The sequence below is a fragment of the Cladophialophora yegresii genome (genome assembly GCF_000585515.1).
Source record: "Cladophialophora yegresii CBS 114405 chromosome Unknown aczIN-supercont1.6, whole genome shotgun sequence".
Classification (NCBI taxonomy): Eukaryota; Fungi; Ascomycota; class Eurotiomycetes; order Chaetothyriales; family Herpotrichiellaceae; genus Cladophialophora; species Cladophialophora yegresii.
Window position 1 is genome coordinate 708,478 of NW_006913050.1, and position 27,590 is coordinate 736,067.

Consider the following 27,590-nt stretch of genomic DNA (forward strand, 5'->3'; position numbering starts at 1 on the left):
CTCCAACACGAATATCTCTGTGCAAAACTTCAGCTTCCACTCAGCAAGCTGTCAATATCACTCCTTCTCAATTGCAAACCACTCCTCATCAGCCCATGGAGCGCACCATGCAGCCAAGTTCAGTCAAGAACTCTTGGCTCCTAGTGCCGTAAAGAATACGAGAGTCGATTCAGCTCAAACATCCCCCCGCCTATGTGGTATCTTGATGAGCCACCTGAATGAGCACCTACTGAGGCGGTCTGGGCCTCTTGTCACAAAGGAGCGAGATTATCTTGTTCTGAGAGCCAATTGATCTGCACTCATCACACATGAATCCGTCTTGTGCACCATAAGGCGATGCACCTGCAGGAGCCGGCCTGTTCCAGTCGAATTACCTTCGTGCTAGTGTGCCCTCGTTCTCTGACCTATTTACGGAGTATTTGATTAAGAGAATCTGTACTCTGTATGCAGCTGCAGCTGGGTGGCAGCGAAGGCCATACATCCTGTAGTCCATCGTAACAGGAAGCCCATCATAATGCGGCGAAGCGTTATTTCCTCACACGCAACAATGTCAGACGCGTCTCATGTACGCGCATGGTGAAATTCTATTCTAGACTCGCATCTGCCCGATTATGGCTGTATGAGGTTCAGCTTCGCAAGATCCTCGTGAATGTCTCCCTCAAGGTCAATCTGGTGGTCTTCGCCATGCAACAAGCCAAGATAGTATGACAAGTCGCGTCCGTCAAATTCCCGCCTTGCGAAGCCGTTGCCCAGGAATTCAAACATGTTCAGAGGATTGAGATATTCGATGTTATAGTCCTCAAACCTCGGCGTGGCTAGCAGATCCATGTACACTAGGCGGGAAGCTGTGAATATGCGTTAGCTCTGTCGATAGTGACCCAAGCAATAACAGTGGCTTGAAAGACAACGTACCTGGAAACATGGGAAGCGGACCATCGATTCTTCCTTGCTTGAACCACGAACTACATCCCTGCAGCACACAAGAAAGTCAGCCTCGCCAACACGACCGGTCGCACAGCTTTGAGCAAATTGGACCATCTGCATCCATCACATGAGGAGGGTTACTCACCGAAGTCCACGCCGTCCTCTTCAAGAACAGTTGTGCATGTTCTCTGAACTGCTCGGCAATCTCGGACTTGGGTGTCAGACTCTTAATGCGGTCTTTCTGCATCTTCTGAATGACCTGGATGATATTGCCGGCAAGCGTCTCGATGATTGGGAGGAACGAGCCATGACCAAGAGGACCGTATGGGCCACCCATCATGAAGTAATTCGGCACTTGTTTCTAGTCAGCAACTGCTAATGTCGACACATCGGGGTATCTCATACTGTGCGAAACTCCAAGGGAAAGATATGACGTGGGTTCTTTGGCCCACATCTTTTCGATGCTGTGGCCGTTTGCCTCGACCGGAAATCTGGGGATCCAGCTGGTATTGAAACTGAAGTATCGTCAGCAGAGGGTTCTTAAGCTCCTCTTTGGAATCGGCTGCATCAGATCTCACCCTGTCGCACAAATGATGACGTCCACGTCGTGTTGCTGACCTTCGCTGTCGACGAAGCCTTCTGCATTGATCTCTTTCATGGGCGAGGTAAAGACGCAGACATTGTCCTGGTTCAGCGATTCGAGAAATCCGTTACCGGGCTATCACGGCCCCAGTCAGCCATGCTCACACTTCTCCCTCAGATCACTCACAGTCGGCCTCCTGCACCCGACGCCAAAGTTCTTCGGAATTATCGCTTCGAGGAGTTCCGGTTTCGTCGAACCTAGCTTTTGCATCATTTCGTTCCGGGCAAACTGCAAGATGTGTGTCAGCAGGTTCCACCCCATCACCATAGGCTAATTTACCTCTCTGGCGCCTTCTGCCTCCTGGGTCCCATTCAAAATGAATTTGAATCTGACATTGAGCTCAGATTCAATCATCTTCGAATACTTGAGGAACAGTTCCGGATTTTCAGCAAACGCTTTCTGCTGTTCCGGAGTATCTAAGCCGACGTCAGCTTCAACCCAAGACAAGTGGCTTGTTGTACTTGCAGTGGAAGTTCGCCCCGTTCGGGCCCGCAAATCTCTGAGCAAAGCCCGCTGTAATCCATGTCGGCGACCTTACCCACAGGTACAGCTGCTTGACCTGGGACGCGATCTTGGAGATAATCTGGATACCGCTGCTCCCGATACCTATGACGGCGACGCGTTTGCCGTTCAGGTCCAGCGAGGTGTCGTAGTTGGCGCTGTGCACGAGGGTGCCTTTGAATGAATGTAGGCCTTTGATGTCAGGCCATTTCCAGTTGCTGCCGCCGACAGCGCATCAGCATCACCCCATCGAACTCGCAAGGAACAACATACTTCAAGATCCCGCCACCATTGACAAGCACATTACATCGATCCACAAACTCGGTTCCATCTGGTCGTCGAACTCGAACCTCCCACTCTCCCGCCTCGGGCTGCCAATACGCGCCTACTACTGCATGCTCCAGCTTCACATACTTCATCAGCCCGTGCTTGTTGACAACACCCTTGAAGTACTGCCATATCTCGGGTGATTCGGAGTAATACTGCGTCCAATTGGGGTTTCGCTCCCAGGTGAACTGGTACGACGCCGAGGGAATGTCGCATGCGCATCCTGGGTATCTTCGTCGCCACCAAAACAGATCAGCCAACATGACTCACGGGTGGCAGGGCGCGCCTGGCTGGCGCGCCAAACCAACTCAAGCTGACGCGACGGAGACCTACCTATTCTCCAGCCAAGTGCCCCCGACGTCCTTGTTCTTCTCATAGATCTGCAGGTCGACGTTCTTGCACCGTTCCTCGACGAACTTGGAGAATGTGATCCCCGAGGCCCCGGCACCAATATGGATGACCCTTATCTTGCGCGGCGTGTCGTACGGTTCTTCGTGGATCCGATACCCCCGCGCGTTCTGGACCATCCAGCCGCGCTCGTTGAAGACCTCGCCCGTCTCCGATGACGAGAAACCCTCGCCATCCTTGGACGGCGCCATGCTGCGATGACAGCGGTGCTCCTGAATGAGTAAATGTAGGCTGCGCCTATGACGGACGTCCGGTGGTGATATATCAAGCGCTACCAGGCCACTCGCGAGGCCAAGGGCGAACAGACAGATATGATGACGGACAGGACACGAGAGCGACCCGATATCACACCACCCGTGCCTGCGTGTGCTTCTATTGATCTGATAAAGTCAAGAAGTATCCGCGGGAGTCAGTATCCACGGTCGTTATACCGTGGCACGGCTTTTGCAGAAACCCATTTGGAGGTAAGCCTCGGCCTCGGTTAAAGTGGTATGTGTCGCACCCCATCCCATTCCTGGCTGATTCTACATATCTCCAAAAGTCTCGTAATGCGGGGATCTACTGTACGAACAGGAGTGAGCGCCGCCAGCGATCCATCCGCGGCACACAGCACATCTGCACGGGGGCGTGGCAAGATGTGCTAAGCCGGATATCGGCATCGAGGGCGGTCGGAGCGTACATCGGACGGTACGGAGGACTGGTAGGTCTGCCTAGAGTACGGAGTATGATACTTGTTACGGTACCTCCCAGGCAAGTAAGGCCAAGGTATTGCATTGCATTGCCATTGCTCCACACAGTACAGTACCTACAAGCACCCTTACCCATCGTTCTGCGAGGCTGTTCTGTATTTCATACTGCAAAAAGTTCTAATCTGCTGGCCTTGCCTTCACTTTTCCCTTTCTTCATTCTCTCTCGAAAGAGTATGCTCTCCTACGGGGCCAGGCTCGACCAATTCATCGAATGACTGACTGGACGTCCCTGGCGAGACGATCTCCGTATGTCTCTGTCTCTGTCCAGACGGACTTAATGCATACACCGTGGATCGTCTGACAGAGCGGGCCGGTAAACGACTCCGGGCGGCCGTCCTGCAGCTGCCCGTAACCAGCAGCCAACACAAGGTACTGGGGTCTGTAAGTACATGTGCTCATTGCATACGAGGGAATATCGGCACGTAGGAGATTGATGATATCGACGATATTGATGATATCGATGATAGTGATGGATTCCATGGTTTCAATGGTAAGAGTGGGACGGGCTGAGCACGGACTCAACAAAGTACTGGTCCGACTGCCCATTTACAGGTAGGCCATGCTGTGTCAATCGTGTCCAATGTCTTCCGCGGCATCCAAGATCGGTTGTTGACCTCCCATTGGTTGGCTTTTGACTCTTTGTTCTTGATTTCTCCCAGCGCTTGCTGATCGGGTTTTGCAACGGTGACGGCGAGGATCCGAGCACCAACCACCGGAACGGTCATGATGCCGCTGTGCCCGGTTCAAGCAGTTCCACCGGTGCTACATGCCCGCCCATGGCCGTTATTCAGCTCAAGCTTTTCGATCGGGCGTCCCTTAGTCGACACACCAACGAGCCTCAGTTGATGCACGAGCGGAGGTCTTCGAACTCCTGTTGCGCTCATGACTGGGCCTCCGGGATATTGCCACCCTTCGCCCTCTCGTCTCGTCTCGTCTCAGTCCGGGTATTACAACACGGAGGGGTGATGAATGTGGTCGAGAATGCTCAATCAAGACGAAGAGCCTGTGTCCGTTGCGATACTATAAAGGCGAGATGCGCCTGCAGGGGGCAGCGAGGGCAGCGATCGATGTCAGCGCTGAGAAGGAACGGGTTCTCGAAGAAATCCCGTGACGCAAGAGGGAGAAGCAGTCCACGAGGTCGATAGCTCGAGGAGAAGGTCGACGGCCGTCCTTTCCTTGCTAGGTCCCGATAGAGTTCCTGGTGGGATGGGCAATGCTGCCACGATAGACGCCAGGATGTTTGTTCCCTCTGGGTATGGCTGTCCCCCTTCATGGCCACTGGAAGTGCTAGAAGCAACACAGCACGGTCGACGGTTGAAGAGGACAGTTCAGATGCCTCGATGCCATTTGATCATGGCCTGCTCACCATGGTGGAGGCCGACGCACGCCCTGCTGAGCAAGTATAAATGTGTACATTCAAGAATACTTCCCCTTTTGGTCATCGTGGCCCCACGGACTGATGCGGCGACCCTCGGGACACAATCTTCCGTGCTCGTCCTGGCTACCTATATCGTGACGGCTTGTATCGAAGGAGAACCACATGCATCTGAGAAGGCTGGAGTCTTAACCAAGGAGTTCCTCAAGAATAAGTCATGGTTGGCAATGAGAGGAACCTGGGGCCTGTTGCAGGAGCTGGACTCTGCTCGTCCTGCTAGCTGCTGGCATGGAACCCATCGTTTCCACTTCAATCCCATGAGCAAGCAGCTGTTCATGTTCATGCTCCTGCAATGGCCGCCGGGCTTGTGACCGACCTCGACCTTGACAGGTGTCCTGCGCATCGTGATCAGAGGGTTGTCCAGCCTGGAAGCACCCAGAATCCACAAGGACAGGCCACGTACCCGGTCCAGTACTTAGTATCGAAGGTCATCGGCTAAGATCGCCCTTGAAGGTTACTTCTACCTTTGCTCATCGTGAGTACGCATCGTCTCTGGGCACGCTTGGTTTGTGCTCACCTACAGAGGATGGCGGATGATGCGCAAAGAACTGGCAATGAGACATACAAAGTGAGATTGACGGCTGCTGCCAGCCACATCATCGAGGCGAGACAGCGATAGCCGACGGACAGTATATGTGACGGCCCTCATCAGCACGAGGTGTCTCGTCCAAAGTGTCGGCGGGAGTCGAGAGGCTCCCATATGACGACCATCACTCTGGTCCGACTTCAAAGTGATGTTGTGATCAACATGTCTCTGACCGACTTCAAGAAAGCAGTCACCGAACTCGAAACCCCTCCTCCATTTTCACCTGCCCGGATATTTGGGAATGGGGTCAACCACATCTACACGACGATGATGGAGAAAGCCGTGGCACGACGCACTCTGACACTGCTGTTGCGAATGCCTCTAGGCTCCCTGCGCGCTGAGCTGAAAGGTCTACCAATTGTCATCCACGAAGTCACACTGTGCCGTGACTGAGCCAACGCGCCGTCGTCTTCTTCCTCCTCTCGTTCTCATCTTTGGGATCTCCTGACCTCGTCCCCCGACGTCCTGATCTACGTTCTCAAGATCCTGAATGCATCACGCATCAACGTCCCTTCCACTTCTTCAGCTTCCCCCCTCATGCGCTGATCGTCCTCTCAACAGCCGCCCGCCTATCTTCCACAACCGACCCCAACAGCGCGACCGCGAGACGCGAAGCCGACGCCACGAACTCCGGCCTGCGCATTGAAGCCAAGGTCGGGGACGGACTCACAAGGACCTCCGTCGAAGCGAGCATCGAACAAAAGGACGTGTGGCAGTACTTCGCGCGGCATCGCGGGCTGGTCGCGTGGCATCGACGATGCGAAAAGTCGAGCAGTGCAGGGGGAGCCGAACTTGAGATTCTCCTGGATTCGCCGTCTGGGGTGATGAAGTGCGGTTTGGCGCACGGTGGAGCGCTTTCTCGTCGATGTGGATTCGTAGACCGATGCCCCTTGAATTTCGGGAACGCGATGCGGAGGCAGATGATTGCCAATGTGGCGAGTGGCAGTGATGGAGCCGGGGGAGAGACGGGTCAGATACTCTCCTGCCTCTGTGGAACATTGAGGCGTGGCAGTCGATTGTGGATGCCTTTGTCTTGTTCCCTACCCCGGCGGGATTCCCGGGCGGACAGCAATAGCGGGATAGAACGTTGAAATTAATGTGTATGGAGTAGGGTGTGACTCACGGGGACTGGCATCAGAGAAGATCATCCAGCGTCGACAGGCGGAGTGCGCCAACTCGCAATGAGTAGCCAGGACACACCTTGTACCTCGAATGTAGTCCTATCCTGCTAGAGCCCTGCAGCACTCCCTAAAGTCTGTCTACAATTCCCCAAAGCTATTCGGCACGTTCGGCGGAACCCCGAAAGCGTGGGAGTGGATGATCCGAGTCATCTCGGCGTACGCGACTGGCGTGAACAGCAGCGGCACTAGAATGGCTGTCTTCGGGATAGGCGTCAACGCAAACTTGACGCCGATATGTAAGTCTGCAGGCCCGGGTGAGGAGTCGAGGATGAGGGCGAAGATTGGGAGTGTTGGTGACTGGCTTGGTTGGTAAGATGATAAAAGACCATTGACAATAATGTAATGGTGTTTGCCAGGACCTGCGGCCCGTTAATGAATGATGTACTTCCACACGTGCTTGGATGCGGCGAAAGCCCATGCGCAAGCAATGACAAGATCGAGTCGGTCGTTTGTGGAATCATGCGTGAGTCCACAACTCTGGCACTGGAAGTGGGCTTGTAGCAGCCTGGCCCGTTTTTGAGTTGATCGAAGTCTAAAAGAGGAGGCTTTGAGACTGTTCCTCAAGACGTGAGTGAATTGTTGAGCATACCTGGTAAGTAATGTCTCGCACAAGGTCTTCCCTCAGTTGGGAAGCTATCAGCGTGTGGTTACCGGATGGTCCTCACGAAAACTGATTCTATACCAGGCCGCGGTGTGCTTAATCCGTTCAACCATGGGGAGTCAAGGGCTGCTGCTCTGACCGAGAACAGCGTCTCTCCAGGATCTGGTACACTCATTGATGAGGCCTTGAGCTCTGATATCACCCACGGCATCTGGGCTGGTAGGAACACATGTGCTCTGGCAGGTTCTCTCAACCTGGGCTTCTCAAAAGACGCCGAACAGAGCCTGTTTAGTAAGGGCCGGGAATGAAGCAATGGTACATATATGATATCGCAGCCTGCTTGATAGAAGGAGATGGGGATGGAGAAATGGACGTGCCGCTGAGGTAATCTGCAGCTGCGACTGAGACTCGAGAAACACAAGAAGGGACCGATGCGGACCCACGGGGCCCTGAGATGTATATCGAACTTGAATTTGGCGCTGGATGCGCCCAATGGCATCGCCGACGAGAATTTGAGCCAGGTTCCATGGCCCATCTCACCCACTTTCCCATGAGCCTGAGTGTTGTACGGAGCGAGGTGCGTTGTAGATGGCTAGACGAGACCACCTTGGCGTGAAACATGAGCAGCAGAAGAGCAAATCTGGCGATTGGACCGCCGCCGTGCACTGTCATAGCCAAGTCGGCAGATGTTGGCTTCGTAGGAGGGCGAACACCACTCGCTCAACACCAGGCGTACTTCTCCTTGGCTAGCCAGACCACATCCACGCCAGGCCCACCAGTCCATCGCAGACTGCATAAATGCTCCTTGTCACGAGTAATGATGTCCACTTTACCTTGCTCTTCCGTTCGCAGCCTCTGAGCCGAAGTGACCACGAAGTCGGAAGGGTCCCATACTTCAACCCCGCTAGCCATTTCCCATTCATGTGCTTCCAACTGGGCCCTTGCAAGCAGAGCAGCCATCACGGCTTCGGCCTCTTGAGAACTCTGCATGGAAGGCGGAACTACGGTGTGGAGGATATGTAATTGCCAATCAGGCTTCTTGGCCGCGTAGATGCGACACCAAATTAGAGCGAGACCGGTGGATCGGTGGATAGCTCCCTTTACTTCCGGAAAGCGCTTTCCCATGACCTTAGTCTGGAACTCATCTCGAGCAAAATGCCACTCGAAGTGCTCCAAATCAGGACGAATGGCGACGTGGGTTTTGCCTTGATCTGTTTTGGATATCTGCTGCAAGCGGTGTTCAACGTACTCGACGGCCGGTATGGTCTTCAGGTCCTCCAACGACAAGTCTTCGACTGTAGGGAGCCCAGAGGTGGCTCGTTGGTAATCCAGCCGATTGATCTGTTGCAGGTGAATATGGGTAGACGGAAAGACTTTCCACCCAAACCTAGCATAAAACGTCTGTCCAATATCCGAGAAAAGCACAGAGAAACGATTTTTCGAACCGTGTGATGACTGCCAGGTCTCCAGTCTCTTGCCCAGTTCTGCCATCATGCGAGAAGCATAACCTTTGCCCCGGTGTTCCGGTCGATTATAGACCGAAGCGATGCCATGTGCCTGGACCTTTTCGACAACGCCGTCGCGGGCAACATAAGCATGGATGGGGATAGTCTCGCAGCTGGCGAAAATAGGTCTCGATCCGTCCGCATTTTTGGGTAGTGAGTCGGAGGTCAAAATCCACCCAGTGATCCGTGCGTCTTTTGTCAAATCGGCGGCCTGTAGGATATCTTCGCGCTGGAGGTATTGTTTGATGGTCAATGGGCCCTTCCACTCATCGGCGTTGAGGTATGCCGTTTGAACGTACTCGAGAGGCGTGGCAGGCTCGAGCTTTAGAGCTGTGGATTGACCAGATGGTAAAGCGCCGGCATCGACGACAGGAGGCTGGGATGTCGAAAGGGAGGCAAAAGACTGAGCATTTTCTGGTGTAGCCATGGTGCTTATTGCTGTCTGTCTCTATGATAGTACGAGTAGTCACCTAGATGATGTCTGTAAGTGCTAGAGCAGGCCGACTCAAGATGAAGGAAAAAGTTTCGCAACACCTGTCACAAGGCGTGTCTGAACCTACAGCCAATAACAGTCACAGGAGGATTAGACACGGCTCCTCATAGACACTGGAACATGATAGAGAGTGCAGAGACGTGCTCTTCAAAACACTCGCGGCCGGCTGCACAGAGTAGAGAAGGATAACATAAAGAACATGATGGCATTCAATGCACTGCGGCTCAACAGATTTAGCCGAGAAGGACCCTAAATGGCTACGTACCATCATCGACGCTACCATGCGTCTGTCTCACCCCACGACGCTGCCCCGTGGTCATCTGCGAGGAGGTTGTTTCTTGGGATGAATGTTGAAGAAGGCACACATACCAAGAACCAAGACTGAATCCCAGACAATGGATGGCTTGACAGCTGTTGCATGATGTGACCTGCTGACTGGTGTGTTGCAGTGGCAGTGGCAGTGGCAGAACTGATGGCTGTCTCTCTTTACCCCTCCCAAGCTGCTTCTCTACGCCGTCCAGCAGCAGCAGCAGCAGCGACATGCTCAGATATTGGGGGCAAGACCTCACCATAGTCTCGACCGAGCAGAGCAATCGAAGCATGAAACCAAGCCATCGAGCGGCAGTCGCGGTGACTCAATCAGATATAGTTCTGCCAGACCAGAACTTCACTGTCCGCGCACTTCACTGAATCGAAGATGCCGGAATTGCAACAGAAAACAATCAGTGAATAACACGCGACAGCCGCACATTCTGCAGTATTTATTGCGACAAGTTTGCCGTGTTCTTTTTTTACTCTCGCAAACTTGACACTCACTTTCTTCTTTCCCGGCCACCTCGCCGGCACTCTTGGACTGTACCCGCCGCGACAATCACAGGCAGACACAGTACTTCCGTTCCTCCTTCTCTTCAAGTCTCTGTTCTAGCCTGATCTCAGTCCCTCGCAGCCCTCCGTGTCCAATTTGGGGGACTCAGCTCATACCTGCGGACAGCCACCTCTGAACAACCTGTGAATCTCGACGGTTCAGCTCAACATCCACAATGTCGTACGAGCCAATGGGCCCAGGGTAAGTGACGATTGGAAGAAGATGCCCCTTATGCACAATCAGACATGGTGTCTTGGACCACTCCATTACCATCGCTCAGCGACGGATTTTAGAGGTTATCCTCCGTACCCCTGTCCGATCCCGTCGGCTCTACAACTTCGAAAGCTAACGGTCTCAATTCTAGATGGAAGGAGATACCCCGCGAACTCGATGAACTTCCAAACACCACTGTGTATCGATCTCCTCGCCGAGTACGAGAGACCCTTGAGGAACGGAATGAACCTGTCATCGAGGTGTCCGATGACGATGAAGCCGTAGTCGGCCAACCTGTACAGCTTCCCCTTGCCCAGCAAATTCCTGCAGAAGCCGGCAGAGAGGTCGTTACAATCGACTCATCCAGTGATGCTGATGGCTCGGACATGGATGTTGTCATACTGCCACCTGGCCCAAGTCACAAGCGACCGCGCCCGGATGGCAGCTCTCAGGACGGTTCTCCTCAGCCACCACCGACCCGAGCTAGCATGAAACGCCGTGCACCTTCAGTTGATACACCCACCGTAATGGACCCAGCGCCGCTGCAGGTGCGTCCCATCTTACAACACAGACGTGATGTGCTGGCTTCGGATCTACAAAACCAACAGTATGCCTGGCCTCCAACCTTTAAGCTACCTGGCGCAACTCCCATTGCCTCCGGCCCAAGTTATACGACACACCACAAGTCACAGCCTTCCAAGCAGAAGGAAGAACCCATAGAACCACCATACTATGTCGACAGCCGGCTCGAGGTAAAGATGTATCGAGGGCCTGGCTACGAACGCTTCCCGGTTGCGCTTGGTACCGTCCAAGGCCATCAGGAGCTGTGTGATAAGTGGGATGCCGATCTTATTACAAGGAGAGAACAGAGACTGGCAAAGCTACAACGAGAACAGAAGATGGGCTACACGACCTACGACGTCAATTCAAGCTCTGACGACGATGTTGCAGTCGAGCACAGCGCCGCATTCGAGAAGCGCTGTCTTGATAGTCTACTTGAGGTCTTTCCCGATATCGAACGTGCCTTCATCCAGAAGAAGATTCGAGAAGAACGTCCAAAGTCACGACACGTTGAGGATGATGCTGACGACGATCTAATTGTTCTTGGACCGCCACCTCTTGCTGAGAAGATCATCTCCGAGATCGTTGAAATGCAGTCGTATCCGAAAGAGCGCGCTGCCACGGCTAGCAAGACGAGCTCAGCAATCGATGGTACAGGCATCACAATCACATGGAACCGAGAGCTTCCGAAAGACGACATGTACCTGAAAGACGCTACTATCCTGGTCGCTAAGCACTTCCCGCATGTTCCTACTCATTTTGTTGATGAGATGGTGAAAGAGAAGAAGTCAATCTTCGATACTTACGTCGCTATCCACGAATTGGAAGACCAGTACTACACGGTGCATTTGAAACCTTACCCACGTCGAAAGCAACCAAGACCTGACATTGAGAAGAAGTATCTGTTGAGAGCCAAGGACCACCGCATCCCACGAGAGTATGCAAACCGTGTGAACGAACTGCAAGCCGCGAAACAGTACGTCATGCGTGAAGAAATCAAAGAGGCGGCGAGAAAGGCGAAAGAAGAAGCCGAAGCGTTGAACTTGGCCGAACATATTCAGTCTGGCGCCATTATAGAGTGTCAATGCTGCTACGACGCCCAGGTACCTCTCAACCGCGTCGTGCCTTGCACTGCAGAGGTTCCGCACAACTTCTGTTTCATGTGTGTGGAGGGGCTAGCAGACACACAAGTCGGTATGTTGCAACATGAGATGCTTTGCATGGACGATAGTGGTTGTGAGGCACAGCTTTCCCATGAAGACATCGGCAGAGCAATCCCCATCACCACCTTCGATCGCTTGGAACTTAACCAACAGCAAGCTGAGATCATGGCCGCCAACATTGAAGGCCTGGAACAATGCCCGTGCTGCGATTACAAAGCCATTTGCGGAGATATCAAAGAAGAGCCTGTATACTTCTGTCAGAACCCAGAGTGTTCTCGCGCCACCTGCAGACGATGCAAGAAGGACGACCATGCACCAAAGACTTGTGAAGAAGCCAGTGTAGACAAGGTCTTGTCGGCGCGACATCTCGTCGAAGAAGCCCGATCAGCAGCTGTTATACGGACATGTCGAAAATGTGGCGCGCCAATCCTCAAGGACTTTGGTTGCAACAAGATGGGTTGCACGCGATGCGGCAGTGCATTTTGTTACGTTTGCAACGACGACATCACCGACTTTCCTGGTGGTTCTTACAATCACTTTGACCCAAGTAAATGCATCCTCTACGACGAACCGGGTTACGACAGACATGAAAAGGAGGCCATCGAAGCCGAGAAGGAAGCTATCTCTAAAGCCAAAGCCATAGATGCCGATCTTGATGAGAATCAGCTGCGAATCGACCCTGAGATCAAAGAAACTCGCACTGTCGCCATGCAAAACCTCCTCGACCACCCTGCCGGCGGTGTCTTCATGCGCGACATCAACAATCGCGTGCTGCAAATCAACGACCGTCAAATGCACATGCACAACCTGCAGGCACGTGTTGAGCAGCTTGAGGCACGCCGGCCAGATCGTGAGGTCGGCCAGATCCTGGCCGAGGCACGTGCAATGGCCGGGGGGTTCGGGATGGACAACATCCCACCCCCCGAGGTCAGATTGCAGCAGCTCCGGCAGCTGCAAGACCTGCAGCGACGTGCGCGGGAGCACCAGGGAGGTCGTGGCGCGCAATAGGCGCCAACAGCATGATTCGGTCGGGTGGACGCGGCGGCGATGGAGCGCTGTATTGTCGCCGTCGCGGGCGCCGTGGCCATCCGGCGTCATGTTGTGTCTCTCTTGCTCTTCTGTCGGCGTCGCGGGCGCCAGCGACATCCAGCGTCGTGCTGGCATTTTGACGACGGCGGTGTGCCAGGAACAAAGGCACTTGGACACTTGGAGTCTGTGTACTCAAATAGACAGGAATTGCACTTGATTGTAGATGATGCTTTCTCATTGCGCCTCACGTTCTCCCCCAGGGATGCCTTCCCTCGTCACATGCTTTCGTGCCTTTTCCGCGGTTGGACGCGATGTGTAAATTCGCCTGTTGACGTCACTCGATCAGGCCTCGAGATCAACGTGGTTCGTGTTCTGGGCCGTGTTCATTGTTTGAGGCGCCACGCAGGTCGAAAATGGTCTGGGCTACGGCCATTCGTACCCGACGTCTGACACCTTGAGCCTTCGACCCCTCATGGCGAAGTTGCAGGCGGCGACGGTGTCTCGAGTGCCCGTCAATCGAAAGCGAAAGCGGCAACCCAACGACGCTGAAGCGCAGTCAACTGACGCTGATTCGGTTGCCACTACATCGACAACGGCTACGGTTCCGACGAAAGGGCACGATGGGGGCGCAAAGCCTAGGCGGACCAAGGCATCCTCAAAGCCAGCAGTGCTGCGGCGGAGTTCCTCCTCTAACCTCGTTGAAACGGAGATCGAGTGGCCAGAGCACTTCAAATACCTATCTCAACTACACCGCGCCTTGAATCTAGTCTACACATTTTGCTGCACCAGGAAGCACTTCGCGACGACATGGGACAATATCAAGGCTGCGGTGGAAGGACATATCAAGCGGCCGCTGGTGGAGGACGATGTGGCGCAGGTGAAGGCTTTGGTACCTCGAGCCATCAACTTTGCATACGTGGACGAAGAACACCTGCTCGTCACACTGATGGGTGAAGAAGACGGTGTCAAGGGTGGCAGGGCAGAACACTTTCGATCGCTCCAAGAGGATGAGAGCGGGCCAAAAGACCCTCCGGGAGAAGCCAAGGAGCTGCTTTTGTTTGAATTCATTGATGGCGATCTGAAGAGACAGGTCATTGATCCCAAGACAGGGCAGCCGACCAAAGCCACGAACAAGTTACGCAACGAAGACCTCAAGATGCCTGTGTTCAGCCAGAAGTCCATGCTGAGGCTCATCGAGAAGCGCAACGTCAAATTCACCTCGGCTATTAATTCATTTCTCAATCAGTGTGCTGAAGAGCAAAAGGACGCGGTCGAAAAGATTATGGAAATGAAACAACAATACATTCCTTATCCCTCCGCATCTCACCACGAAACCCCAGCTCCACAAGTTGAAGGTTTGCCCAAGGTGATCCCGAAAGAACGAAGATCCATTTCCGACATCGTCAAGGAGATCAGCGAGTTGGAGTGGTATACGCACCAGATTGTGCCAGATGGACATCGCGTCTTTGATCCCCAGCCTGCGATATACGGCGATCTGAGCTTCCCGCTGTCCCAGAACTTAGTCAACGCGTTATACAACTGCAAGAACATCACCAAGCTTTATTCTCACCAAGCGGAAGCAATCAACAACCTGCATGATGGCCACCATGTTATCGTGTCCACGTCAACCAGCTCAGGAAAGTCGCTGATATACCAGATCCCAATGCTTCACGAACTCGAGAAGGACCCCGAAAGTCGAGGCATGTATATTTTCCCGACCAAGGCACTCGCCCAGGATCAAAGGAGAAGTATGAAAGAGCTACTGAAGTACATTCCTGGCTTGGAGCACACCATTGTCGAAACCTTCGATGGCGATACCCCGATGAGGGAACGCAATCAGATCCGGGATGAAGGTCGAATCATCTTCACGAATCCCGACATGTTGCACATCACAATACTGCCGCAGGAGAGCGGGTGGAGAACATTCCTCCAGAACCTGAAGTACGTCGTCGTTGACGAACTGCACGTGTACAATGGCCTCTTCGGCGCCCATGTAGCATTCATCATGCGTCGGTTGCGGCGAATATGTGCCGCGGTGGGAAACCGCAAGGTGAAATTCATCTCTTGTTCCGCCACAGTGGCGAACCCACAAGAACACATGAAGACGATATTCGGCGTCGATAAAGTCAAGCTGACGGATTTTGACGGGTCGCCGTCCGGTCGCAAGGAGTTCATCTGCTGGAATACACCGTACAAGGACCCAGGTGACCAATCCTCGGGGCGAGGCGACGCCTTTGCCGAGACCGCACGGCTGATCTGTCAGCTCATCTTACGCGGTGTTCGAACCATTGCATTCTGTCGCGTGCGGAAGCAGTGCGAAGTCCTGCTGGCAGCAGTCAAGGCCGAATTCACCAACCTCGAGAGACCAGAATGTGCCGCACTGGTCATGGGATATCGAGGCGGCTACTCAGCCCAGGACCGCCGGCGCATCGAATCAGAGATGTTCAGCGGCAGGCTCATGGGCATCATCGCCACTACCGCGCTCGAACTAGGCGTGGACATTGGCTCCCTCGACGCCGTCGTCACGATGGGGTTTCCATACACGATTGCTAACCTGCGACAACAAAGCGGTCGAGCTGGGCGCCGAAATCGCGATTCACTTTCGGTACTGGTCGGCGACGCGTTCGCCGTGGATCAATACTACATGCAAAACCCAGACGAGATCTTCACCAAACCTAACTGCGAATTGCAGGTCGACCTGACCAACGAACTTGTCGTGGAGGGACACATCCAATGCGCCGCGTTCGAAATGCCTATCAAACCTGACGAAGACGAAAAGTACCTGGGGAAAATGGTGACGGAAATATGCGCGGACCGACTAACGTACGACCCGATGGGGTTTTACCACTGCAATGCGCGGTTTCGACCTTTGCCGTCCCGATGCGTGGCAATCAGGGATACCGAAGAGGATCACTTTGCAGTCATTGACATCACGCACGGCCGAAACATCGTGCTCGAGGAAGTGGAAGCGTCGCGGGCCTTCTTCACGCTCTACGACGGCGGCATCTTCCTGCACCAAGGCCGAACATACATGGTCAAGGAATTCTCGCCGGAACGCAAGATGGCACGGGTGCAGCTCGTCAAAGTCGACTGGACAACGCAGCAGCGCGACTACACCGACGTGGACCCCATCGAGACGGAACAAGTCCGGCGCGTCTCCGCCACGTCTCTGACAAAGGCATATTTCGGACGCATCAAGGTGCACGCCGTAGTATTCGGGTTCTTCAAGGTGGACCAGAAGCGTCGCATCCTAGACGCCGTGGCCGTGGACAACCCGCCTATCATCATCCACTCCAAGGGCCTGTGGCTCGACGTGCCCAAATACGCGCTCCAAATCTTGCAACGCAAGCGCCTGAACCTTGCGGCGGGAATCCACGCCGCGGAACACGCCCTCATGAGTCTGATGCCGCAGTTCGTGGTCAGCATGCCCGGCGACGTGCGCACCGAGTGCAAGAACGCGCTGAAGGAGTTTGCCAAGAAGGAGACGCAGCGCAAACGGCCTGCGAGACTGACGTTCTATGATGCGAAAGGTGGCCCCGCCGGCAGTGGGATCGCGGCCAAGGCGTTTGAATTCATCGATAGCTTGCTCGAGCGGGCGGTCCGGCGGGTCGCGGCCTGTCATTGTCTCGAGGGCTGCACCGAGTGTATTTGCGATGAGCGATGCAAGGAGAAGAACATGATCATGAGTAAAGCCGGGGCGGAGGTGATCTTGAAGAGTCTGCTGGGGATGGAGATCGATGTCGATGCTTTGCCTGAGGGCGAGGAGGAGCGCGTGCCTGCTGGGGTTGAGACCATTGTGTTCGCGACCGAGGTTATGGGCCGGGATGGGCGGAGGGTCGTTGAACGGGAGGCTGGGTTCGTGAAGAAGGAGAAGAATGACGAGGACGCGATTGTCATCAAGGATGAAGAGGATGGTTAGGAATGATGGACGTGAGAATGATTGAGAAATGAAAACATGAGGGGCTCTGGTATGAACAAAACTGGCATGATAGATTTGGGAGGACTACTCGTACTCATACGATTGCATCCTTGAGGTCGACGAATCGATGTATTCGACCGGCAGTCTATCACGATTGAATGGAATGCCTGAGGTCGACGAATGGTATTGATGTATACATAAGCAGTGTACCGACCGCTGAGACCAATCTCCAGAGTCATCTCGTTCCTTTCAGAGTAGTTTCTATTCCACCACCAGTTCTATCTCCCTCCCGTGGTTGCGCCCCCATCCAACGCCCTCGTAGCATGCCTAACAAACGCCTCAGCTTCCCTCCTCACACCCTCAACATCCACACCACCACTCCCATATGCCCGGGCGATCGCCGCCTGAACCTCCTCCTCCGCCCATACACTCTCGTCCCCCTTCCCCTCCACCGCGACCACAGTCCGCCAATAGTCATCATCCACGCCCTTCAAGGTGGGATCCCTTACCACAGCATTCCGCGCAATACTGTACGCCCTCAAATTCGTCCCCGCCACCTGCAACGCCAGCGTCGCCTGCGTGACAGTCTCCTCGGTCCTGCGGCGGCTGAGTTCGGGGTCTGCATTCCCACTGCTGATCACGGGGAACAACCAGAACCGGCGCGTGGCGTGGGCGTAGATAAGACCCGCCACCCCCACATCAAAGGCCACAAGGCACAAGTATCGGAGCGAGGATCCCACCCAGAAGGTTCCCCCTGGGGCGGTCGTCGTGGGCGGTACAATGGGGGCGTATGTCGTCGTTAGAAACACGTCCAGGGCCGCGAGGATCAGGGCGCACAATACGGTGCCCTGTCGCCAGGTGCTGGCTTCGTAGCCTGCCACCGGCTCGGAGGTGGCGAGGCCGAGGGTGAAGATGTGGAAGAGGTGCGGGAGGACGGCGTGCGTGGGGAGGTGGTAGAGGAGGTACGAAAGGGTATCGTCGGGGTGGCAGAATTGGCATCCCAGGAGGGTTGAGGGGCCAAAGCGGAGGTAGAGTTGGCGGAGGCTACGATAGCGTTTTGATCAGTCGTTCAGCCTCACATAAGGCAGGAATTAGGGATTACGCATCAAACGTGGAGAATCGGGAATGGGGGTGAGGAACGACCCATCGATTGCACATCGACGGCTGGGTTATGGCGCACGTGCTGTAAAGAACGCGCAGCAAAGCGAGGATAGACATAGACATGATGATAGGCATGAAGCATCAAGAACGGGGAATCGGGAATGGGGAATGACACACAGCGAACGCATTTCAAAGGCTCGGTTCTTGCGTGCATGGGACAAAAAGCACAGCAGAAACAGGAGATGACTTACGCCGGCGACGTGAGCTTCGCCCGTAGCGCCTCGTCCACGGGCATGAGCCGCCTCCCCTCCCTCAACAGCGCCAGCCTCTCAAAGAGCACATCCGTCGCAACACCGAGCCTGCTCTGCGTGACCACGAAGACGTTATGCTCGCTAAGGTCGCCGCGCAGGTTCGGCCACGAGGCGTAGAGAAACGTGCATATCGATCCGAACAGCGCGTTGAGGCCGCGTGTTGTTTTGCTGTCCAGGGGCCGTGGGGGAGGGCGTGTTCGGTACGCGACTTTCAAAGCGCGGTAATAGGCGAGTGCCCTTGGGAGGATGAATGTGAAGAGTAGGGGCCAGAAGGGTTTTATGCTGTAAGTGGGAGGGTTCTTCGTTAATTTACCTTTGGGGTTTCTTGTTTTCGAGTGGGACGGGGAGGGATGCGTAAACGTACCTGCTCCAGAGGGTCATGGCGGCGAATTTTCCAAGGGCGAGAGTGGTTACATGGTAGATTGGCAGTCTGGCTTTTGAAAACTCTGGTACTCTTGTTTAGGATTGCCGTGGTCAAGGGCAGAAGCATTCTTGAGACGTCGCCTCGCTGGTTTGTATGCGGAGTCGGAAAATCGATGGTCCGCATTGCGAGGCTGGAATGATGCCGGTGCTAGGAGTACGGAGTACAGCCTGGTCTACCGTGTCGTGCGCTTGGATTTATGTACTTGATACTCCGTATATCTACTGTTTTTGCAGGAGAATGCGAGCAGGGCACGAGGGAGTGAATATCTGAAAGCCAGTACTCCGTACGCAGTACACCATCTGAACATGGCGTTTTGACCACATCCTTGGTTACAGTCTGGTCATGGCAACTTCTGGTAGCAAGCAAGATGGCCTGTGGCCTCTGTGGTCGTCGGGACTGGAACCTCTACGCGTCACGCAATAATCACTCAGAGAAGGAGCAAATTCGAACGTCCGTGGCCACAGAATGTGGGTGGTCCAGCAACCAAATGATCGAGATGTAGCCGACTCTAGTATTGACCGCTGTTCGCTGCATGCACCTCTCACAGAACTCCTCGCTAAGCCGCTTCATATCCATTCCCAGTACGTCCACGACAGGAGAGAGACTATGCGTCTTGAACCGTTGCGAGGAAGGCGGGTCATTTCTTCTTCGTGTCCGCCCCCCCTTCTGACTTTTTGGCTTCGGCTGTCCCCAGAAATCAGAATGAAATCTATGTGCCCAACCTACACAGTAGAGGAATATAGAAACCCACCTTTTGCCTGCTTTTCTCGCATGATGGCTGCCTGTTGTTCTTTCGTCCGCTGAAACTCGGTGCCAGATTGCGTGTTTTTCTTTTTCTGTCGCAGGACAAGTGTCAGTGTCATACCCTTGCACGTCGTGGATCCCGTCTGTCGAGCCGGTGGAGTCTCGTAGCTGCTGTCTGGCGAGAGGCTCGAGAAGTCGGCGAGTCTGCTTGTGAGGCGATAATCTTACCTGTCCAGCTTGCTCTTTGAGATTCTTCTCGCGCGCCTTGTCTCTCTGATTACCTCGAGTCATTTTGGTGGCGCAGGGTGTAGAAGGGCGTCTAAATTTCCGTTTGGGAGCAGACTATTGTAGATTATCGACGAACGCGACTACCCGTGAGAGAGCTGTAGGGAAGTTCTGTGTTCAGTCTGAGTCGGAGCCTTACAAGGGCGAGCGCAGGTTGTCGGCAAAAAGAAATCGCGCGTCCGAGGAACGACCGAAGCAGATTCGATATCAACCTCATCTCACCTCGTCGATACGCACCACCTTCATGCCTGACTGATCCTGATCCTGATGGCGCTGAGGTGTCCTGCCGGTCACTCCACGAAAATCACTGCATTTCTTCGGCATGCTCGAGGCTGTGGCAATTGGGAAACGGTCTGGGCGTCAAGGGCCAAATAAGGCAGCAATTCTCAAGCGCGTTTCAGATTCTGCTGACCCTCAAGTGTCGTTACACCTCATCCACTCCTTTCCCTCGCCTCGATCAGGCCTGAGGAAAACCATCGAGTCTGCTTCAGCTGCACATTCTTGACTACATTGGGCATCGGCAGGCTCGATTTGTCTTGATATCGCCACGCGCGAGGACCCTTTCCTGTCTGAAACTGATCCCGAGGTCTTTTCAGACAGTACAACCATCTGACCAATGGACACGTCCGGCTCGTGGAATACACAATGGGTTTACTACAGCTTCATCTCGCGCTCGCGCGCTTATTGCGACTGTCATTCTGAGACGAAAGAATGTCGAGACGACAATCGACTCCAGGCTCGACAAGAGTCATTGAAGAATTGTTCATTTCTGCCGCTCCCCCTCCAGCTTCTGTCACTTGCAGCTTTCCTTATGTTCATTCGACTCCATTGATGTCCGCAGACTCAATAGCCGTCACTAATCCTATTGTTCTATTCTTGAGATGCTCTCACTGTTGAATTGATCTACACAAATATCTTCTTCTTGCAAACTGTACAGTCCTTCTTAACCTGTCAGAAAATTCTATATACCCCGGCGACAGTGTTGAGCTTCAGACGACACATATCGCTTTCTCGAATCAAGTTCAACCAGTCCAATACAGCAGAATGCTCTTCTTTCCCAAGAAATTAGCCGGCGCTGGCTACGTCGTGCTCAACGTCCTCCGAGTCATGAACATAATTGCCCTTCTAGCCGTGATTGCGGCGAGTTCAGTCATGCTGGTCAAGACTTTCATTGTATCAAAATTTTTCTTCTTCGATGCCTGTGAACACATTATCCGAGTCGTAATGAGCGGTGAGTCTTTCGGAACGCAATTGCAACTGGTGAACTTTTGCTGACTCTCGTTCAGGCTTCCTAATCCTTACCGAGTTGTCGCTCTTCAAGTCGTACATTTCCAAAAATTGGCCTCTTTTCAGCCCTCGATCTAGCTTCGTCATGCTTGGAGTAGCCATGATCTTCCTCGGAAATAGCGTGCTCGGAAATCTCAACAAGCAAGCAACAAGCCAGGAGAGCATTGGCTTGCCTTTCTGGCGCCTTGTCATTGCTGCGGGGATCATCATCTTTGTGATGGGCTTCATCAACCTCTTTGCAGTGAGTACAAGCGCTCTATTCATTCGAGTACCATTGTCTAAATGTCGTCGCAGAGCTTCATTTTCCGAGACACCAAAGCCCACCTCACAGCTCGACAAGTCAGATCCCATGGTGCCGTTGCATCCCACAAAGCTGATGTGGAAGCGTTCACACCGAAACCTCCAAGCCGGAAAAGCCACTACCGATCCTTCTTCCTTGGCAGCAAGCGAGATACCCTACCTTCATACTCCCGCAAGAACGACGTTATGGTCGAGACGCCGAAAATGCACCTGGCCATCTCAAGCCCTTTCCCTCAGGCAGCGCAGAGTCCTGGTGCTTCAAGCTCGAAGTACAGCGCGAGTCCCAAAAGCGAACGATATGCCATGAGTCCTGAACTCAGCAGACCCGATCTCGCGCATCATCCCGCAGTCACCCACGGTCAGGCCTTTTAGTGGAGGACATGATCCGAAGGAGTTGAAGGCGGAAATGTGCTTGTGAAAACATCGAACATCTGCGAGACGCGCTGAAATACGAGGACCTACATGGTATTTTGAGTCAGATATCCATGATAAACGTTGATGACTGGCTTACGGAGGCGATTCTGACACCAGAGCCTCGCATGAGCAAGATTTTGCCACTGTTTCTCACACAGATACCCAGGAAAAGCCATACTAATACATGATGAGATACGAAACACAAGATCAGATCCAAGTTGTGATACAGGACGAGTACGAGTACGAGTATATGAACTTACCTCCGACTGCACAGCCACGTACATTATGTGTATGACCTCGCAGTCAGCCCCGCAGTGTTTGTGCTATCCTCATCTCCGCAAAGACGGTCCTGCAGCCAGGACCTCCGATGGCACGGCAAGCTATCGACCAGTGTCCAAAAGTTCCATCACGAGCTTCGTTGGGTACTGTACTTGCGCGCGTGTTAGTAAGACGGACATGGTCCTCTCCTCCATGGACCAGTCGAGACCAGCCATTGACCCGTTTCAGGCTCAGCCGAAGACACAGACAGCCAGACCCCTCCTTTCGCAATCCGCCACTTCAATGCGTACATATCCCACTATCTTCTCGTGTCGCCCTTCGTCCTATCCCATGCCATCCTAGACCAGCAGACTCAAGCGCTCCACACAGCTCTCCTCGCCCCAAAGTCTGGTCTGGCGCTGGCTCTTGTTTAGCTCCCGCACCCTTCTGCCCCAGGCTTCTGCGCTCAGCCCCATGCACAAGGGTCATGTTCTCTCGCCCGATCGGGTCAACCACTTTCCCAGCACGGTAGACTCGACGCATTTTCATGATACAGCAGTGAAAAAATCGCCACTCATGTGGAGACCTGGGCGTCTATAAGCTTTCCCTCGTCTGAGGGTCGCCAGTGAGCAGCGCAGCGAGCGGTAGTGGGGGGCTCGGTGTGGCGGATGGCATGAGACTGCGTGCTGGCCGTTGGGCAGCAGCGGCGTGCGATGTACACTTGGTAGGGAGTACATTCTACCCGGTAGCACTTTAGCCATAATCTGTCAAGGCCCTACGACTACTGGTGAAAAATTCATGTACTTAGGGCTGTGGTTGTCGTTGTCATCTCACGATGTCTCTGAGCGTAGGGCCCATGCCGCGGTACATAGTACAATAGGTAAGGACGTGCACTCCCTACCCTTTTACACGGCATCCACCATTGCTTCGCTCAGCAAGTTCGAATCCGACATGTGTATGTGTACCTCTTTCTGCGTCATGCTACGATGCCCATTGAAACAAGGCCAGAGGAGCTACACGACAAGCAACTGAGCAGTGAGAAGGCGGACGGAGCAGGTGTCTGAGGTACCTACCTATCAGTAAGCATGTACCGTGCCACTTCCCGCTTGAAGTCGCTCGGTTAGTCGGTCCGTCGTACTCGCTTTCTGGACATATCCACTAATTAGGTACGTACCTTCTTCTCCATCCCCAGTCCGCGCGGATCCCTGTTCTTCAATGAATTCTGGCCTCGGCAATCCTCAGCTCCTTTCAGCTCATGCACGGCTTCCCGGGCCTAGCCCACAGTGATTGCCCATCGAGCAGTCAAACGATTTCACTGTACCCAACCATGAGTACCCAGTATGTACTGTGTAGCACCCTAAGAGAATCTAGTCGCCTGCCGCTCACCTGCGGTGCATACAATCATGGCAGGATCGACATCACTATACTGGCGGGACTGGGTATTCTTCCTAAATGTGAAGTCCGCGTGCTCGCGTACTGTGGACGGAAACAACATCCTTAATTATCCCGGCTTCGGGTCGCCCCCTTAACACACTTCGTACAAGGTTTAGAGCAGGAGTAGTTCAGAGTACTTGTACGTACTTCACTACCCCACCAGAACCTTGACCTTGCGTTTCCATTGTCGAGATCAAGCCTCATCCGTCCTGGAATTTGCGCTCAAGAGCCGAAAGCCTCCCATCTGTCATGCTAGGTCGTCGATCAACTTGGGGACTAACAGATCAGCTCGTTACTTCAGGGCGACGCCACAGAAGAGGACTGAACGCATGTCAGTCAGCTGTTCTTTAGACGCGTCGAGACTCACTCACAAGCTCCATCTTGGCTGAGTTAGCCCGTCATGCAGACGATAAGATCACCCTGCCCTTTTTTGCCCCTCTGGCCCCTGAGGGTACGAAGCACCTACCTGATGTGCTGGCGGCTGGCGGCTGGGACTTGCTACTGTACGTGTACGAGTACACAGCGACTGGCAGACCGATGGGCTTTAAGTCTACTGTACCCCGTATTACTTTACTTTCGAGCAGGAATATCTATCTAGGTGGAAAGGCGATGCATGAAGCACCAGAAGGGTCGGATTGGGGCACGTCGGTACCTACTCACTCCACTGGACGGACCCTGTACCGAGTGCATCCAACATCAAGCCCTGTTCTCTGCCTACTCAGATACAATCATCTATGTATCTCGCCCGGTAAGTACAGGGAACTTGTAGTCTCAGTGCACAGTACTCCCTACGACCGATATATCGGGATAAGGTAACTTTACGGAGTACAGGTACTGGGATTTCCTGGACAGGGGAGTTGGGTTCAAGGAAACGCGGCTGCGAAACCCCCTGAAGCACCGCAGATCACAATGTCCGGACTGCACTGAGCGCTCCATAACGGATTTGAGTGCCGCTTCACATAACTCGTGTGGAGCAGTCAGTCTCTCTGTTTGAAGGAGCACGCGACGCATAAGAAGCAGAGAACGAGGGGCTTGTGCGTGAGTTCGACGACGCCTGCTGTAAACTCTATTCTTTTCTCGATCACTTACTGATTTTCAGCGCGGGTGCTGTGGAGGGCCTGAGGTGTGGTGAACGTGTGATGTGGTGAGGTGAGAAAGTGAGAAAGTGAGTGAGTGCGTTACGGTACATAAGCATGCTGGGCTGCGTTACGTACCGGTTCCAGGTGCTTGTGTAGAGAGAAGGGGGAAGATCAAGTGTGTCTTTTGTTATGTGTATAGAAGAGGCGGGAGGATCAAGCGTGCCGTTTGTGATCTGTAGAGAATAGGGGAAAGGGTCAAGTGTGCCGTTGTGATCTGCAGAATGCTTGAGAAGCAGCCGGGACGAGCAACCATGTGCGATGCGTGAATAGACACAATTTACCTCCAAGCTCGCGAGTCTGGAGAGATTTGACTTGACCTTGCTTTTTGGCTTGGTACGAGTGTATTGTGTCCTATGCCACATGAGAGGAGGATGACAATGATGGTAGTGATTCGTAGCTTTGATGCTTGATCTCCGCTCTCTGATAGCTCATCCTTGTACTGTACTTGGACATGCGCGGTACGACTCGACTGCTGGTATGACATCGCTTGGCATATAAACAAGTAGACACCGAACCGTAACATTGCGCCTGACTCTCCCATGCATATGACATTCCCTGTTCGTTCGTGACTTCGTGCTTTCGTTAGCAAGGAGGAGAGGAGAGGATCGGGATGATCACCCTTGAGTTCTTGGACACTGCCAAACCGCCCTGTCTCCCTCATCAGTCTATCGACAACGTATTTTCTTCAAGTTGTGCTGGCCCTTGCCCTGACATTCCTCGAGCCGTCCATCCCGTCCCCTTCCTCAGGTCAACAGCCACCCTCCGGGGGATTTACTCCTGGTCCGCGACTTCTCCCTCACCACGTACATCTTGTCACCTTTCTTGACAAAACCTTTGGTGTGGGGCGTCAGCGTGGTGATCGTCTTGGTCTCCTTCACGTATGGTCCCGTGATCAACTTCCGCTCCTTCAGCCGGCGGGTATGCTCGAATAGCTCGTCCTGTAACGAGTGGTCGATATACCGTTTGATGATGATAAATTCGTCGTCACGCTGTAGGACAGACAGGAGGAAGCAAACGATTAGCGAAAAATCCAATAGGAGGAATGAGTGTCCGAAGAGAAGATCGCACGGAGACGGATATCAACAGAAAACGAGGCGATTGTGCAACCCTGCCACCAAACCAGAGCAAACCACAGTACAACAGTCAAGGTAGGGTGATACGTACTGCGTCCCATTCCCAAGGCAACCCGTAGTGATCCAGCGTGTCTGGGTGGAGATATTTGCGATTAACCTTGATAAAGGTCGGACGATGGAGGTCGATAGCCAGCGTGTCGCGCTGGGCTTTCTTCTTGTGGAGCACTTCTTCGATTTCGTCGGGAGTGTAGCCTGTGATACCCAACAGAGTGAAACCGTTAGTCTGTGGTCCGACTTGATGCAATGGTTACCATCATTCCTCAAACGAGTGGCATCCGACCAAGCGGATCATAGTCAAACTCTCAACAAAAAGAGTGACGATCTTGCCGAACCCAGGACGTGAACCTTGAGGGTCTGAGTCCCGGATGACCGACTAATAGAAATAATCGTGATAGCGATAACGGGACCTGCGCATACCAGCATTCATGAACTTCTCCTTGACCTTCCGCTCGAACTCTTCCTCCTCGGCCTTCTTCTTCTGCTTCTCCTTTTCGCGGCGCTCTTCCTCGTCCTTGAGGATCCTCTTCCTCAGCTCGTCTTGCTCTTTGTCCTTGCGTTCTTTCTCCAACTTGGCTTCCAAGAGAATTGCCTCCCGCTCCTTCCTCTTGCGCCTCTCTTCTTCCTCCTCCTCTTGCTTCCAGCGCTTTCTCTCTTCTTCGCGGTCTCTCTTTATGCGCTCCATGACTCGCCGCTCTTCTTCTTCCTTGCGTTGCGCCTTGGCGAAGTCGAGCTCTTTTCGAAACTTGTAGGGTAAATCTTCTTCGTCAAGCGGGTCTCGTTTGCTGCTTGGCCGGCGCTCCTTTTCAGGACGAACTCGCTCTGGGCGATGTCGGTGTCGCGATCTCGAGCGCTCACTGGAGTAGCTGGAGCTGGAGGAGGATCCGTCGCGATGGTGATGGCGATGGTGGCTGCGGCTTCGGCTGTGGTCACGGCCACGACCACGGCCGTCGCGCTCACTGAGGGCGCCGCCGCCTATATTGATGATCGCAGGTGCCACGCCCCCACCCTGGCTGGTTGCACGAGGGCGAGCATGTGGTACCTCGAGGAAATTGTTCACCTCAATGGGTAAGTCATGGTGACGGCGGCCTCGTCCTCCATATTCGCTGCCGCCGTGGACGCTCTTCACGGGCATCAACACATATTCGTGGTCGGAACCCGATGACCGTCGAGAGTAGGCCATCTTCGTCGGCTGAGCCGTGCCCCTCCGGTTAGCGTACCTTCAGCCCCGTCACAGAAATCGAGAAAGTCGGGGATCGGTGGTGGGGCAGACGCCCGATTGCTATGAGGCACTACAATCGGGCGTGGCGACGCAGGTCGGAAATCCAAACAAGGATACGCCCAGTAGCCAAACAAGCCTCAGACGTCTCTTGTCGTTGTATTAGTCTTCGTGCTCACAGGTGACAGCGATGAAAAGAAGGAGAAAAGGTGTTTGCTGCGGGTTGCTCCGTGGTGGGGAGGCCGTTTGCTTTATGGTGTCCGTGGGCTGCAAGCCTAGCCCAAGCCCAGTTTGAGGCTGGACTGCTGAACAGCACCCGCAATCTGCGCTTTGGGGGCCAGGCGAGCTAAAGTGGCGAGCACGCACGTAATTATGGTGCACCAGCGACAACTGGAACCAAGCCCGAACCCGAAATGACCGGAAGATTAAAACTTGCCAATG

At 53.8% G+C, this 27,590-nt stretch overlaps 9 protein-coding genes across 9 annotated transcripts; 4 read left to right on the top strand and 5 right to left on the bottom strand.

Moving 5' to 3' along the window:
- Positions 1-609: 609 nt before the first annotated feature.
- A1O7_08263 (uncharacterized protein) lies at positions 610-2,994 on the bottom strand (the record flags this gene model as incomplete). Its single annotated transcript, XM_007762256.1, has 10 exons — positions 610-845; positions 913-970; positions 1,070-1,278; positions 1,330-1,439; positions 1,503-1,642; positions 1,694-1,795; positions 1,847-1,969; positions 2,013-2,286; positions 2,342-2,626; positions 2,729-2,994. The coding sequence occupies 10 exons, from the start codon at positions 2,992-2,994 to the stop codon at positions 610-612; spliced, it is 1,803 nt and encodes a 600-aa protein (XP_007760446.1).
- Positions 2,995-5,735: 2,741 nt separating this feature from the next.
- Positions 5,736-7,663, top strand: A1O7_08264 (uncharacterized protein; the record flags this gene model as incomplete). The annotated part of the gene is made up of 4 exons (XM_007762257.1): positions 5,736-5,958; positions 6,057-6,394; positions 6,792-6,990; positions 7,440-7,663. The coding sequence occupies 4 exons, from the start codon at positions 5,736-5,738 to the stop codon at positions 7,661-7,663; spliced, it is 984 nt and encodes a 327-aa protein (XP_007760447.1).
- A 412-nt stretch (positions 7,664-8,075) lies between these two features.
- A1O7_08265 (uncharacterized protein) lies at positions 8,076-9,287 on the bottom strand (the record flags this gene model as incomplete). Its single annotated transcript, XM_007762258.1, has 1 exon — positions 8,076-9,287. One exon carries the CDS (start codon positions 9,285-9,287, stop codon positions 8,076-8,078), a length of 1,212 nt encoding a protein of 403 aa, XP_007760448.1.
- A 1,106-nt stretch (positions 9,288-10,393) lies between these two features.
- On the top strand, positions 10,394-13,163 carry A1O7_08266 (uncharacterized protein; the record flags this gene model as incomplete). Its single annotated transcript, XM_007762259.1, has 2 exons — positions 10,394-10,419; positions 10,583-13,163. 2 exons carry the CDS (start codon positions 10,394-10,396, stop codon positions 13,161-13,163), a joined length of 2,607 nt encoding a protein of 868 aa, XP_007760449.1.
- Positions 13,164-13,656: 493 nt separating this feature from the next.
- Positions 13,657-17,103, top strand: A1O7_08267 (DEAD/DEAH box helicase domain-containing protein; the record flags this gene model as incomplete). The annotated part of the gene is made up of 1 exon (XM_007762260.1): positions 13,657-17,103. The coding sequence occupies one exon, from the start codon at positions 13,657-13,659 to the stop codon at positions 17,101-17,103; it is 3,447 nt and encodes a 1,148-aa protein (XP_007760450.1).
- Positions 17,104-17,381: 278 nt separating this feature from the next.
- Positions 17,382-18,896, bottom strand: A1O7_08268 (uncharacterized protein; the record flags this gene model as incomplete). The annotated part of the gene is made up of 3 exons (XM_007762261.1): positions 17,382-18,147; positions 18,456-18,797; positions 18,880-18,896. 3 exons carry the CDS (start codon positions 18,894-18,896, stop codon positions 17,382-17,384), a joined length of 1,125 nt encoding a protein of 374 aa, XP_007760451.1.
- Positions 18,897-19,661: 765 nt separating this feature from the next.
- A1O7_08269 (uncharacterized protein) lies at positions 19,662-19,974 on the bottom strand (the record flags this gene model as incomplete). The annotated part of the gene is made up of 2 exons (XM_007762262.1): positions 19,662-19,775; positions 19,912-19,974. 2 exons carry the CDS (start codon positions 19,972-19,974, stop codon positions 19,662-19,664), a joined length of 177 nt encoding a protein of 58 aa, XP_007760452.1.
- A 1,038-nt stretch (positions 19,975-21,012) lies between these two features.
- On the top strand, positions 21,013-21,927 carry A1O7_08270 (uncharacterized protein; the record flags this gene model as incomplete). Its single annotated transcript, XM_007762263.1, has 3 exons — positions 21,013-21,199; positions 21,255-21,496; positions 21,550-21,927. The coding sequence occupies 3 exons, from the start codon at positions 21,013-21,015 to the stop codon at positions 21,925-21,927; spliced, it is 807 nt and encodes a 268-aa protein (XP_007760453.1).
- Positions 21,928-25,543: 3,616 nt separating this feature from the next.
- Positions 25,544-27,113, bottom strand: A1O7_08271 (uncharacterized protein; the record flags this gene model as incomplete). Its single annotated transcript, XM_007762264.1, has 3 exons — positions 25,544-25,789; positions 25,965-26,125; positions 26,351-27,113. The coding sequence occupies 3 exons, from the start codon at positions 27,111-27,113 to the stop codon at positions 25,544-25,546; spliced, it is 1,170 nt and encodes a 389-aa protein (XP_007760454.1).
- Between the last annotated feature and the right edge of the window lie 477 nt (positions 27,114-27,590).